Here is a 12,810-nt window from a genome sequence, read left to right as displayed (position 1 = left end):
GGAGGAGGGTTCATCAATGTGGTCTTTGAAAATTCATTGTCTCGGGAATGGAATAGTGGCCTTAGTAAAGGCCGTTTTGTCGGCTTTTAACCTTGCCGTTAGGTTGGTGCTGCCATGCTAGCGTTCCTCCGACGTGGGGGCGGTGTAGTGGGCCGCCCACTTGTTGGCCAGGTCCGCGGCCATTTCTTCCGCCAGCTGGAGCCTCGCAGCCTTGAAGGCAGCCTCCATGGCCGGCATGTCCCGCTTGGCTTGGCGCCGCTCCATGGCGAGCGGGCAAGCGCCTTGGGGAATGCGGCGCTCTTGACGTCCTGCTTCACGACGGCCGTCGTCGTCTTCACGACCTCCGCCATGGCGGCGACGGCCTCTGGGTCGGAAGACATTCGGAGCAGAGGCGGTCCTTCCGATGAGGACGGCGGCAAGCGAATGCCGGGAATGGCCGGGACGTAGCCTCGCTGTGCGTCGTGCTGTGTGAACTTGTGGCGAGAAGAGCGACAATGGCCTGGCAACAGACTGGCGTGGCGGTGCCTGTCGCCTTGCGTGGTGGTCTGGGAGGGGGCCCGCTTAGAGCTGGGCCTGGCTGCGCTGTAAGTATTGGCAAAGTAGTGACAAAAGGATTGCACGAATTACGCATAGCAACTTCTCTGTTTGCCTAGTTGTAATTCTATGAAATAAAATTGAACGATGATGACTATATAGTTGTTGGTTGGGAGACAGCGTTGGTTGTTACTCGCGTGGGGTTGGAAGCGAGGTTGGAAGGTTTTGTCTGTCTGAGTCTGACTGTGTCCGCACTTCTACTCCTGAACGGCTCGGCCGATTCAGCGGAGATTTGCAGGGTCAGTAGCCAATATTGATCTCTCTGTCTCAGTCCCTGCAGTTAAAACACCAAAAACCACTACAAAAACGGCAGGAAAAGGCATGGTTTACATGAGCGGGAGGAGGATTTCGGCCGTAATGGTGCTAGCAGGCCTGTAGGGGTGGCTTTGGAATCAGGTTTGACAAATTCAATGGACCTGGTTCCGACGATAGCGGCCGGTACTACGAAATGACCAGATCAGGATCTTGGTAAAAGGGGGTTGACCGACTGAAAAAAGTTATTGCGTCGTTCGATTGGTCTCGTCAAGACTTTTACAACGAGGGGTTGGAAGGGGGATCCAGGAGGCCGACTTCGGCAGTTGGCCAGATCAGGACCCACCGAGGGGTTGGAAGAGGTGCACTCAAGACTCCTTACGGACACCATGTATCCGCAATACGGACGGTTTTGTGCAAGCGTAATTACGGATGGATTTTGGTTGTAATACGGATGATTTTATCCGTAATACAAAGGTTTTCGTGTCCGTAACATACAGACGAAAATATCCGTATGGTACGGACGTAAAACTCTTTACGGTGTTTCAAAAATTAAAACCTTAAAACCGGGGAAGCAAGGGAAAAAAATGCCCGGGGAAAACAGGGATTAGAATTTTCAAAACCGAAAAGTTAGGGAAAATAAATTTACGGAATGGCCTGTTTGTAGGGAGGAGGGCAGCCCTTTCGGAATCAATTTTGTTTGAAATTAGGATTTTTTTCCGTAATAAAAAGTTTGAAAATTTTCCGAATTTTTGATAACCCTTGTAAACAATACCCATTCCCAAATCTTTGTAAATTAAGGACAAAAATCCCCTAATTTCAAATAAATTCATCCGTAATAATGGTGCCCTAAAACCCACCGGTACTTAACGGATTGTGGACCTTTCGGCGTGTTTTTACAATTTTTTGGGTTCGTTTTTTCCGCTAAAAAGGCAAGGGCCCCCGGGGCCCAAAAAATTGGGCCCTTTTGGGCCGACCCGGGGGTTTGGGGCCCGGGGGCAAACAGGAAGCGCCGCAGGCCAAGGTATAGTCGACCCAGCCAAACGTCTTGCTTCTTCACTGAAAATAGAAAGGTCATACTTTTGACCGCTTAAACGGTCTTACTGAAATGTACGACCGAAAAACGGTCATACTTCGATGTATGGCCAAAAAAACGGTCATACTTCGATGTATGACCGAAAAACGGTCATACTTCTATGTATGACCGAAAAACGGTCATACTTTATAGTGTATCACGGGTAAAGGCTGATATATCCCCAAGCTAAACAATAGCCAGTCTCGCTGATGTCTGACCTTTTCTTTGGTCATACATTTAAGTATGACCGTTTTTCGGTCATACATTTGTGTATGACCGTTTTTCGGTCATACTTTTTGTATCACCGAAAATCGGTCAGATGTCTCACCCTTTGAATTTCAGTGTTGTGACCGTTGCAAATACCCCCTCCACAGGGGGGGGGGGCTGGTGCGGGAGGAGTTTCGCGGTGGAGGGGGGCAGTTTAAACGGTCGGAAGAAGCGAGACCTTTGGCTGGGCCGACTATAGGTGTGAACGCCAGGCGTGGATTGTCGTAACTGGCGCAGCATCGCGACGCCTGTAACGACAAGACACGGTCTGGCGTACACCTTCCTTGTAGTGCCTTCCAGTCCAATTTGTCTCGAAGCAATGAGACACAGGGTAAAACTTTCCCCTATTTTCAGTGTCCAGTATTGAATTGCTCTTTTTGGAGACCCACATAGACACAGGTCATGAGTTAATTTGTCCTTATGGTGATTCATGTAAGGCAAGAACAAAAACTTATTCAGAGTGCATCTGTCTTGGAAACATCGTCACAGCAGTCATCATGCAGCTTACATTCAAAGACCAAAAAACGTGCTGACCCCCCAGGTGATTTTATTTTTTATAAAATTTTATAAATGTTCTTATAAACATTTAGAAATGTTTATTAACTTTTAATTAAAATGTACAAACTTGTATTAAAATTTATAAGGGACCCTGTATCAAGAACCTATAAAGCCCCAATCCGACTGACTCACTGACTGACTCACTCACTCACTCACTCATAGAAATGTTTGGGGTGAAGGAGTGGTGAGCAGTTCTCGCGAAATGGTTAATTTTGGGCCCTGAAACTTTTTGATAAAAAGTTCAATTGAAACCGGGTTTTTTGCATTTATCTTGTTAAGAACATCACTAGGGATCATGGATTCATCGGGGCGAGCTATCACCCCAATAATATCGGAAATATCGCAATTTTATTTTTTTTGCCGTCCACGGAAATTACACAGCCTCAGAAACTGTCCACGGAAATTACATTTTAATGGGCCCTTAGAATAGGTGCGATACGAACGCAAACGCCTAGCAGTTTAAGCAGCTCCCTCCACACCTGTGCATTCTGGTTCCATGTTGCGTACCTCACAATAAAATTTCGGGCTAGACCACAGTTTGATCGTATGCCGTTTCGGGCCCGACGCCCGCGGGCACTGCCAAACGGGACACGGCCGTCCTTACTGGGGTGCCACGTTATACTGGCGGAGAAGAACCTCGTGCGGCTACAAGGTCCCACTCGTAGTGTGACCAGTATGTGACGAGGTGTACATCCCCCCCCCCCTTAGAACAGCCTCTTTGAGCAGGACTGGGTCCGGTGTCCACCTCTCCCGGCTCAATTCCCTTGTCTCGGGAACAACTGTGAATTCATTTTCACGGTTGCATAGTGTTTACCTCCCAGGCGGTACCTCTCACACTTGGCAAATGATGGGCCCTAGAGTGGACAACGGAGGAAAGTCCCTCTTGATCAGCTCCTGCGTGTCTATGTTCGGAAAATATTAAATAATGGGTGCGATCTGTTGAGGAAAAGTTGATCGGCGGGTCGAGACAGCGTCCCGCTCGCGGTGCGGTCTATTTAGCCCTCCTGGAAGCATATCCCCAGTGAGAAATGGCTCATCGAATCGACGTCGATTCGCTGTCGACAACATCGTCTGCTGGTCGATGGCTGAAAGGTCGACAAATCGAAGTCATTTCGACGTTCGCGAAAAATGGCATTTTTGTTTGCAAACAAGTCGAATTAGATAAAAGAACATCTCAAACTCGTATTTTCTGGATGATTTCTTTAAAAAAATTGAAAATATTATAATCGACGTCGTTTTGACGTCAAATCGATGTAGATAGCCGACGGAAGAAAATCGATGTAACCTAGCCCCTGTTCTTGATGGGTTTGAATTTCCGCGCCTTCGTGCTCATCAGCTCAGGTGCAGTGTTAAGCAGTTTCAAGGCAGTATTTAATAAGTGTGTTTTACTACGTCAAAGTACGTCCATAAATTATTATGTTTAAATCAGTTACGAATTAGAGCTTTTCAGACCAAAGTAAAAGTTAATTTGAATTCCGTACCACCTGTTTAGTCTCTCTGTTTGACCGCCGAGAACGCGATTCGACGACGCCATTTTCAGTAAGTAGAGTCGCCGGGTGTATTAAAGGTAAACAGGCCCGATGGTATGCCAGGAACCCCGGTTAAAACCAAGAAAGAACTGGCAGTTCTGGAGAGGTTCTTAGAGAATTCGGAGAATGTCACTAGTTTGGTATGTAAATTTTTTCTTGTTTATCGTGAAAACATAAGTATAATTCGTGGTCTTATTTGTTTTCTTATTTTATTTTTTTGCAGTCTATTATGCTTTCCTGCTTTGTCAACAAGGAACCAAATAAAGAATATAAATCTGTGATGAGGGTACTCAGGAACGTGATGGACAACGCTGTTGCAAAGTATTATAGCTTTGATGGCAAAGGTGTCAAACGAGGCTTTAAAGAATTAAAGTTGTGGCAATCAGTCCAAGGTAGGTGCTTAGTTATGTTTGTACAAATATTAACTCTAAATTATTTATAAATTGCTTGATTTTCTCTATGTTTTTTCTTCCTCATATCTCCAGGTGCTGTACTATCTAAAGTTGAAAACTCCGATCTGCAAGAAGCCGAAAGGGCTGCCAGGTCATGGCTTCGTAATGCTCCTTACAGGAAGCAGGGAGATGGAAGCAAAAGTAAGAGAGAGGCCTCCAAAGATGAACAGCACGGTGAAAAGAAAAAGAAGAAGAAGGCCAAGAAAAAGAAGTCATCCTAAACATGAATGTATGCTTTATTTTACCCAACTTGTCACCCTGCAAGATTTTTTTTAGTTTTTAAATTTTAGGCCTAGAAGTGATTTTTGTCTGGCCAAATATAGATGATCGCAGTCTTGCTTGGTTTGTCACAATAAGGCTTGGACAAAATAAGCATGTTAGGTGTTAATCTTTACAGTTGAATTATCGAGATTAGGCTTAGAGTACATATTTGGAAGCCATTAAATGTTTGTTATGTTGCCTCCTAAAGGGAGAACATGAAAAAGAGTTTATTGTTTTGTTGTCTTTTTAAAGGTCTGGATCAAAATCTCATTTTGTATAGTTTAATTGAAAAAGCTACTTGCTACTTTTGTTAAGCCCTTATGTGTTCATTTCTGTAGGGTGTGGTATTTCAGTCATTAGATAGGGAATTTCTTGTGGACTAGACCCACTCCAGTGTCAGTTCTAGTTTTTGTTCTAGTCGTTTTATGTTCTAGTCTTTCAATACTTTAGAGAACCCTGAGCTCTTGAAATCCTTGTCTATGTATGCAATACAAATAAACAATTACAATGAAAACTCTTTTACTATTTATTTTTTGAGATCCTTTTTGTAACTTTTTGAAAAACTGTGAGACCGCTCCTAGCGACCTTACAGGAGGGTCGCTAACCGCTCCCTAGAATTGGTCGATTTTGCGTCGATTTAATTCGTCGATATTGTCGATGTCGACGGCACATCGATTCTGGGACCATATATGGGTCGATTCGACGTTCCAAATCTACGTAACATCGTCGACCGTATCGATGTTGAATCGACGTCGATTCGATGAGCCATTTCTCACTGGGTATCTGGCACCCACGTTTACTAACCTATATTTTCGGAAAGATTTCTCTTTGAGTTTGAGGAACAGATTGCTGCAATTTATTCGATAAACTGGGTCTTAGCATTCGAACGGCAAGCTTAGGAAAGACGTCATGTTGCTTAACATATCGGTCAGGTTAAGTCCACCGCAAGTCTTAAACGGTCAGCTAGATCCCAAAATACAGCGAGCCTATTTTTCGCAAGACATTAAGCTTTCGGTTAAGCTTTCCGATCTGAATAATCAACGTTGAACGGTTTCACTGACTCGCAGTCACAACTGTCAAGGCAGTATGCCGGCCGCGCCGAACAAGGCAGCATAAAACCGCTTGGTTGTCCAGAAAATACAGTGTTTGACCAATCTGATGAGTGGAGTCGAAAGCTTAGACTCTTGCAAAAAGTCGGCTCGCTGCTCGTTTGGGTCCATTTTGTGACTTGCGGCGGGTTTAACCTGATGGATGTTGTGTTAAACTACGCCACGACTTTCCTCAGCTTGCCTTCCCATTCCCCATGCCCATTTCCCTCCAGGATGGCATTCCTTCCATAAGAGAGGTTTACAACAGAAAAATATCGACATACTTTAGAGCTGAGGCCCCTTACGAGGCGAAAATCACGTGAAACGCAACGAAAACCCCATTTTGTCCACGGAAATTACAGTCCACGGAAATTACATTATTGCATGAAATGGGTTTTACAAGCCAAACCAAAAGTGCCACCGGAACCAAAATTTTACTGGAACAACTTGTCCACAAGGCAAACACACAAGGATTGGTTCGCAATCAAAATTTTGAATGGTCTGCAAGCAATGGGTGGAACGGAAATTACACTTATTGCTTGCTAGGCCAATTTTTTCGCCGCTTTGGAACTTATTTAACTTTATATTTTCCGTTCTAATGGTGCCACATTACTCCGCCACTTTGCAAATTGTGTAGAACGAATGCACCAACAATATGAGAAAAGTTTCAGAACGGTCGCACGTAAGGTAGAAAAACCGTCCCAAAAAAACCGATTTTAGACTTTTTGAATTTCAGTTGTGGAAGACAATTTTCGGAATCATCTTGTGTCTGCAAATTTTACCCGAGAGATACGTTCTACACGTCAAAACGTAGCCTCACTTGCGTAGAACAAAATGCACTTAGCGAAAGTGATTTCTCATACTCCCTTGGGCTGTAGTAGAGGCGGGAAGCCCCAAATCTGGAGCGTAGGACATCAAAAAGTGTCCACGGAAATTACATTCTAGGGTAAAACTTGCAATTTAACGGTGGAAGGAGGCAAAATTTCATCTTGATGAGAGTTGTACCTTGTCCGCAGTGTCAAAAAACATAAAGGTAGGAAAAGACCCGGTTAAAATCGACTTCAGGTTGGAAGAACCAGAGAGAGGACACGAAATTACCACATCTCGCGAGAACTGCTCTGGTCGTAGAGACTTGCGGTTTTTTCCATTCAATTCCAAATTTTATGGGAAAATTGGGAAAAATCCCAAAAGTTGAAAATTCCTCACCGTTTCCGAGAAAACCTACTTTATCTACAAAAAAGGGGAACAAATTTCTCACCGTTTCCGAGCAAACCTACTCAATCTTCAAAAAAGGGGACCGTCCGACTAAAAATTTTTATTCGCCCCATCGGTAGGTCTGGTCGAGACATTTCCGAATCTGTGCCGCAATCCGGTCTCCGTCACTGGCAACATCCTCAAAAAACGATTAAATAGGCCTAAATTCAACAAAATCCACTCAATCTTCAAAAAAGGGGACTGACCGACTAAAAAATTTTATTCGCCCCATCGGTAGGTCTGGTCGAGACATTTCCGAAACTGTGCCGCAATCGGGTCTCCGTCACTGGCAACATCCTCAAAAAACGATTTAATAGGCCTAAATTCAACAAAATCCACTCAATCTTCAAAAAAGGGGACCGACCGACTAAAAATTTTTAATCTCCCCATCGGTAGGTCTGGTCGAGACATTTCCGAAACTATGCCACAATGGGGTCTCCGTCACCGGCAACATCCTCAAAACGATAAAAAAAAAGGCCTAAATTCAACAAAATCCACTCAATCTTCAAAAAAGGGGACCGACCGACTGAAAATTTTTATTCACCCTATCGGTAGGTCTGGTCGAGACATTTCCGAAACTATGCCACAATGGGGTCTCCGTCACCGGCAACATCCTCAAAACGATAAAAATAGGCCTAAATTCAACAAAATCCACTCAATCTTCAAAAAAGGGGACCGACCGACTGAAAATTTTTATTCACCCTATCGGTAGGTCTGGTCGAGTCATTTCCTAAACTGTGCCGCAATCGGGTCCCCGTCACCGGCAACATCCTCAAAACGATTAAATAGGCCTAAATTCAACAAAATCCACTCAATCTTCAAAAAAGGGGACCGACCGACTGAAAATTTTTATTTGCCCTATCGGTAGGTCTGGTCGAGACATTTCCGAAACTGTGCCGCAATCGGGTCCCCGTCACCGGCAACATCCTGAAAACGATATAAAAATATCAAAATAGGCCTAAATTCAACAAAATCCACTCAATCTTCAAAAGAGGGGACCGACCGACTGGAAATTTTTATTCGCCCTATCGGTAGGTCTGGTCGAGACATTTCCGAAACTGTGCCGCATTCGGGTCCCCGTCACCGGCAACACCCTCAAAACGATTAAATAGGCCTAAATTCAACAATATCCACTCAATCTTCATAAAAGGGGACCGACCGACTGAAAATTTTTATTTGCCCTATCGGTAGGTCTGGTCAAGACATTTCCGAAACTATGCCGCTATCTGGTCCCCGTCACCGGCAACACCCTTAAAACGATATAAAAGTTGGCCTAATTTTAACAAAATCCACTCAATCTTCAAAAAAGGGGACCGACTGACTCAAAATTTTTATTCGCCCCATCGGTAGGTCTGGACGAGACATTTCCAAAACTGTGCCGCAATCGGGTCCCCGTCACCGGCAACATCCTCAAAACGATAAAATAGGCCTAAATTTAACAAAATCAACTCAATCTTCAAAAATAGGGACCGACCGACTAAAATTTTTTATTCGCCCCATCGGTAGATCTGGTCGAGACATTTCCGAAACTATGCCGCAATCAGGCCCCGTCACCGGCAACGTCCTCAAAGTCATCAATCAAGAACCTATAAAGCCCCAATCCGACTGACTCACTCACTGACTCACTCACTCACTCATAGAAATGTTTAGGGTCAAGGGGTGGTCGTAGAGACTTGCGTTTTTTTCCATTCACCTCTATCCTTGTCAAAGCAGTCTTCAATATTTTCCGGACCTTGTATGCACCCATTGACTGCCACAGTAGCGAATGCAATACAAGCTATCTATTTGGGCAGTAAAAGTAGCTTATTATATGGTCTAAAGCTGTTAAATAGGCCTTTCATAGAAGCAGTACATTTACTTCCTTAGAAAATTAGCCTTTGGTCACCACGGACTTACTGAAAAGACTTCGGCACGCGCCCCACACATGCGGGGGTCTGGGGGCGGAGCCCCCAGCGAGCAGCGCGAGTAAACCTTTATAAAACCCTGTATAAACTTTTATAAAACCCTTTATAAAACTTTATACACACCTGTATAAAACTTAATACATGACCAATCGCTTCATTCAACCTTATACAGATTGCATACCGCTGTATATAATTATATTCAGTCATGTATAAGATTTAATAAAGGTGTTTATAAAATTTTATAAAGATCTTTATAAAATGTTATGAAATTTTATACGAATGCCCTTATAAAAGCTTACTTTATCATATAAAACTCCAATAAATTTTTATAAGGACCTTTATAAAATTTAATAAAAAATAAAATCACCTCCAGCTTCATTCAGGTCACGCAGGGTAGGGGTGAAATGAAGTTGGTGAGGAGACTCAGGGACTGGCTTCATTGCCAACCCCCGTGGGAGGTAGCCAGGTCTAGCACCAAGCCTCTCCTTGACCGGGCGCTGCAAACAGAAAAGGACAAGAAGTGTCAATACTCCACGCACCCACAAGACAAACAGGGATTAGCGACAGAACACTTACGCGGGGGAGCACGCGGAGCTTCGCGAGAGACAACGCGGAGCCATCCTGCAGACACCCCGAAGCCTTGTTAAAGACATCGCGGGGTCTCGCGAGAGACCCTGCCAAGCCCCACCCGCGAAGCCCCACGCCCCATGGAAAATATATTTCTCCCAAGCGGAGTCGGGATTTGAACCCACGAACTTCCGCTTCGAACCACCGTCTTCGTCAACACAGACCAGCGGCGCTACTCGCTCGGCCACAGCGATGTTGTGGACGGCCGCTCAAACGCCACTATAAGACAGACACGCATCTTGCTGTGGCACATGTTGGGTTCGGCTCCCGTCGCCCTCAACCACTCGCTGTGGCCCAGCGAGTAGCGACGCTTGTCTTTGTTGTAGCAGACGGCGCTAGGACGCTCCGTTTGGCGGGAAAATTGGGTCAAATTAATCAATTTTTCTGCAATTTCGCTTATTTAGACCCAATTTTCCCGCCAAACGGAGCGTCCTAGCGATTTTTGACCTGAACTGAACCCCTCCTAAATCGACCCTTCGGCAGCAAGTCGGATCAGAGAAAAAGACGGTCGAAATTGGCGAAACTGACATACGTGGGAATTTGCAGGCAAATCATGACAGAATTGTTAAATATCATGCGTTAACTTTGCAGAAACTGGTATTAATCATTGAGTGAGGTTGTCCACAAATTTATTTTGGGCTAAGGGGGTCCCCTTTCGACTTTATGCGCCTAAGGACATGCCTGGAAGTGGCCGGAAGCGTGCAAACAAATTGCCTACCCACAAGGCGTTTTTAACCATTTTTCCGATTTTCAAGGCCGTTGTGGGGGCTGAAGATATTATCCGATCGGGGTGATATTTAAAACCGTTCATATTGGCCCCTGAAAGAACAATTTGCCACCCGAGCCGATATCAATTGCAGAAAAAAGTGTTTTTCGCGGCACCCTAGTGGGGAGGGTGGGGGCACGAGATGGAATAACACCTCTGGGGCAAAGTGGCCCACTGGTAAGGCTGGGCCAGGGAGTTCCTCCTTAAAAGGAAGAAAGGACACATGCAGGACGGGAACCCAACCCAGTATAACAACCGAGCCACACACGCCCACTTACAAACACACGGTGCCGGCAGTTCGCACACAAGAATGTTGGCCAGGTTTGAAGAAGGGCCATACTGTCCCACTCCTGGTCCTCAAAGATGCCCTCCAAAGGAAAAAGCAACTGAATGTGCACAGGGAGCTGCCCCAATTCCCAAAGGCCTTCGGGGGCGGAACCAGGTCATGATCATGGGAGGCCGTAGCCTTGGCATGGAGGCGCTAGAAACAGAAAAGAACAAGATGTGTCAATACTCCATGCAAAACACAAGACTTCAGCAGGTAGTTTTGGAAGATCACTTACACAAGGTGTAGGATTCATACGCTTGTTTGAAGGCCCAGAGTAGGGTATGCTGCCATTGCTGTGGCTTGTTTCTTGGTCGCCTTGGCCGGGGGCGCCTTGCCCCGCACTGCCGCCTCTGCCTTTGCCTTGGTGGACGACAGGGTCCTAGGGTCCCCCACGGTGGTAGTCCGTGTGCCCCGCGTCTCCACCCAGGGGCACTCGGTCTGGGTGCTGACCTCGCACCGGGAGGGACCACACGCCGTCGCGGAGGTCACCGCGCTGATGCACTGAGCAGACGACCTGCTAGACCTTGCACTGCCAACTTCTACTCAAACAAAACGCAAAGTAAGCCCGTCTGTGGGTCAAGTCCCAGACCGCGTGTTTCACCTACACTTGAACTCTAGGATGAAACAATTACAATGAACACAAAGTAAACAGCATGGACGGGACGGCAACCACACTCCTGAATGCTCGTAATGGCTTTTATTTTTTAATTATTAATACATATGTACTAATGCAAGGTTTCCATTTTATACTTTAGGGAAGCAACATTTTAAGTTTTCATTTTATACATCCATAGTTGTGAAAACAGCGGAGAAGCTTTGTTGACGTAAAACACATCTCAGCACTAACAAGACTTAAAATGTTGTTTCCCTAAAGTATAAAATGGAAACTTTGCATTATTACATATTTAGTGGTTGCCGTCCCGTCCATGCTGTAGTTTAGAGTGAGCTTGCTAAGCTCGCCTGGCAGGCACGCTTTAATTTGGAGCGTGCCTGGTAAGCACACTCTAATTTAAAGCGTGCCTGCCAAGCACGCTCCAATTTAAAGCGTGCTTCTTGGCATGCTCCAAATAGAGCGTGCCATGCACACATTTCAGTTTGCAGAGTGTTAAGGCAATTATTCCTTTCACAGCTGAAGAGGCTGCCGAAGCCGTAAATTTTTCAGGGGACTCGCCAGCTGCCCTGCGCGATGGTGACAGGTGGAAACCCATTCCCGGCTGAGCGAAGTCCTTGTCCAATTCATTAAGCATGGCGTCGATCGTATCCTCTCCTTGAGCGAGAGGCATCCATCCTCCTAGGTCTGGAGAGTCAAAGAGCCGTGAGAAGGCGGCAACCGGAGATGGTGTGCATTCGCTCTCTTCACGCTCCTCCACGGCCCTTGTTGGGGTGACATGACCCTCGTTGGTGTGGTCATCCATATTTTCCTGCGAACACAGATTAAGCGCTCGATCTAAGTACCAATGTCTCCTTCGAATCAGTTCTCAGCCCATCAGTTAGGTTAAGTTGGGCGTGCATGTACGTAGGATAAGGTCCCATTTTCCGGCACACATCTGACCGACGTCTTTCATAGAGTCCTCAAAGCGATAAACCGTACCGAGTTTACGCTTTGTCTGGGTGAAAGCATATGCCTCTACCATCATGGCACTTCGCACCACACAAACGGTTGTTTTTCGCAAACCGTCACAGTTACATAAATTTCGTCTTAATATATTCAAAAGAATTTAAAAACAGCAACATTTTTGATTTTCAAGATATTTTTCTCAATTGCATATTTAAAAGGTTAGGTTAGATACTCAAGTATCACAACCAGAAAAGGTTGCCATGCCCAGTTAGCATTATGATGTCGTCATCAGCGCAC

General features: G+C 45.4%; 1 protein-coding gene across 1 annotated transcript; it reads left to right on the top strand.

Annotated features, from left to right (window-relative positions):
* The first annotated feature begins 4,330 nt into the window (after positions 1–4,330).
* Positions 4,331–5,619, top strand: LOC117649178. The gene is made up of 3 exons (XM_034391673.1): positions 4,331–4,415; positions 4,499–4,667; positions 4,761–5,619. Exons 1-3 carry the CDS (start codon positions 4,332–4,334, stop codon positions 4,946–4,948), a joined length of 441 nt encoding a protein of 146 aa, XP_034247564.1. The 5' UTR covers position 4,331; the 3' UTR covers positions 4,949–5,619.
* Positions 5,620–12,810: the final 7,191 nt, after the last annotated feature.

This window comes from Thrips palmi, unplaced genomic scaffold (genome assembly GCF_012932325.1).
Source record: "Thrips palmi isolate BJ-2018 unplaced genomic scaffold, TpBJ-2018v1 HiC_scaffold_4, whole genome shotgun sequence".
Classification (NCBI taxonomy): domain Eukaryota; kingdom Metazoa; phylum Arthropoda; class Insecta; order Thysanoptera; family Thripidae; genus Thrips; species Thrips palmi.
This window is presented reverse-complemented; position numbering and strand designations above follow the sequence as displayed.

Coding starts and splice junctions, on each gene's coding strand:
- LOC117649178 (XM_034391673.1), top strand. CDS start 4,332: ATGCCAGGAACCCCGGTTAAAACCAAGAAAGAACTGGCAGTTCTGGAG. Junction 4,416..4,498: donor CGGAGAATGTCACTAGTTTG/GTATGTAAATTT, acceptor ATTTTTTTGCAG/TCTATTATGCTTTCCTGCTT. Junction 4,668..4,760: donor GTTGTGGCAATCAGTCCAAG/GTAGGTGCTTAG, acceptor TCATATCTCCAG/GTGCTGTACTATCTAAAGTT.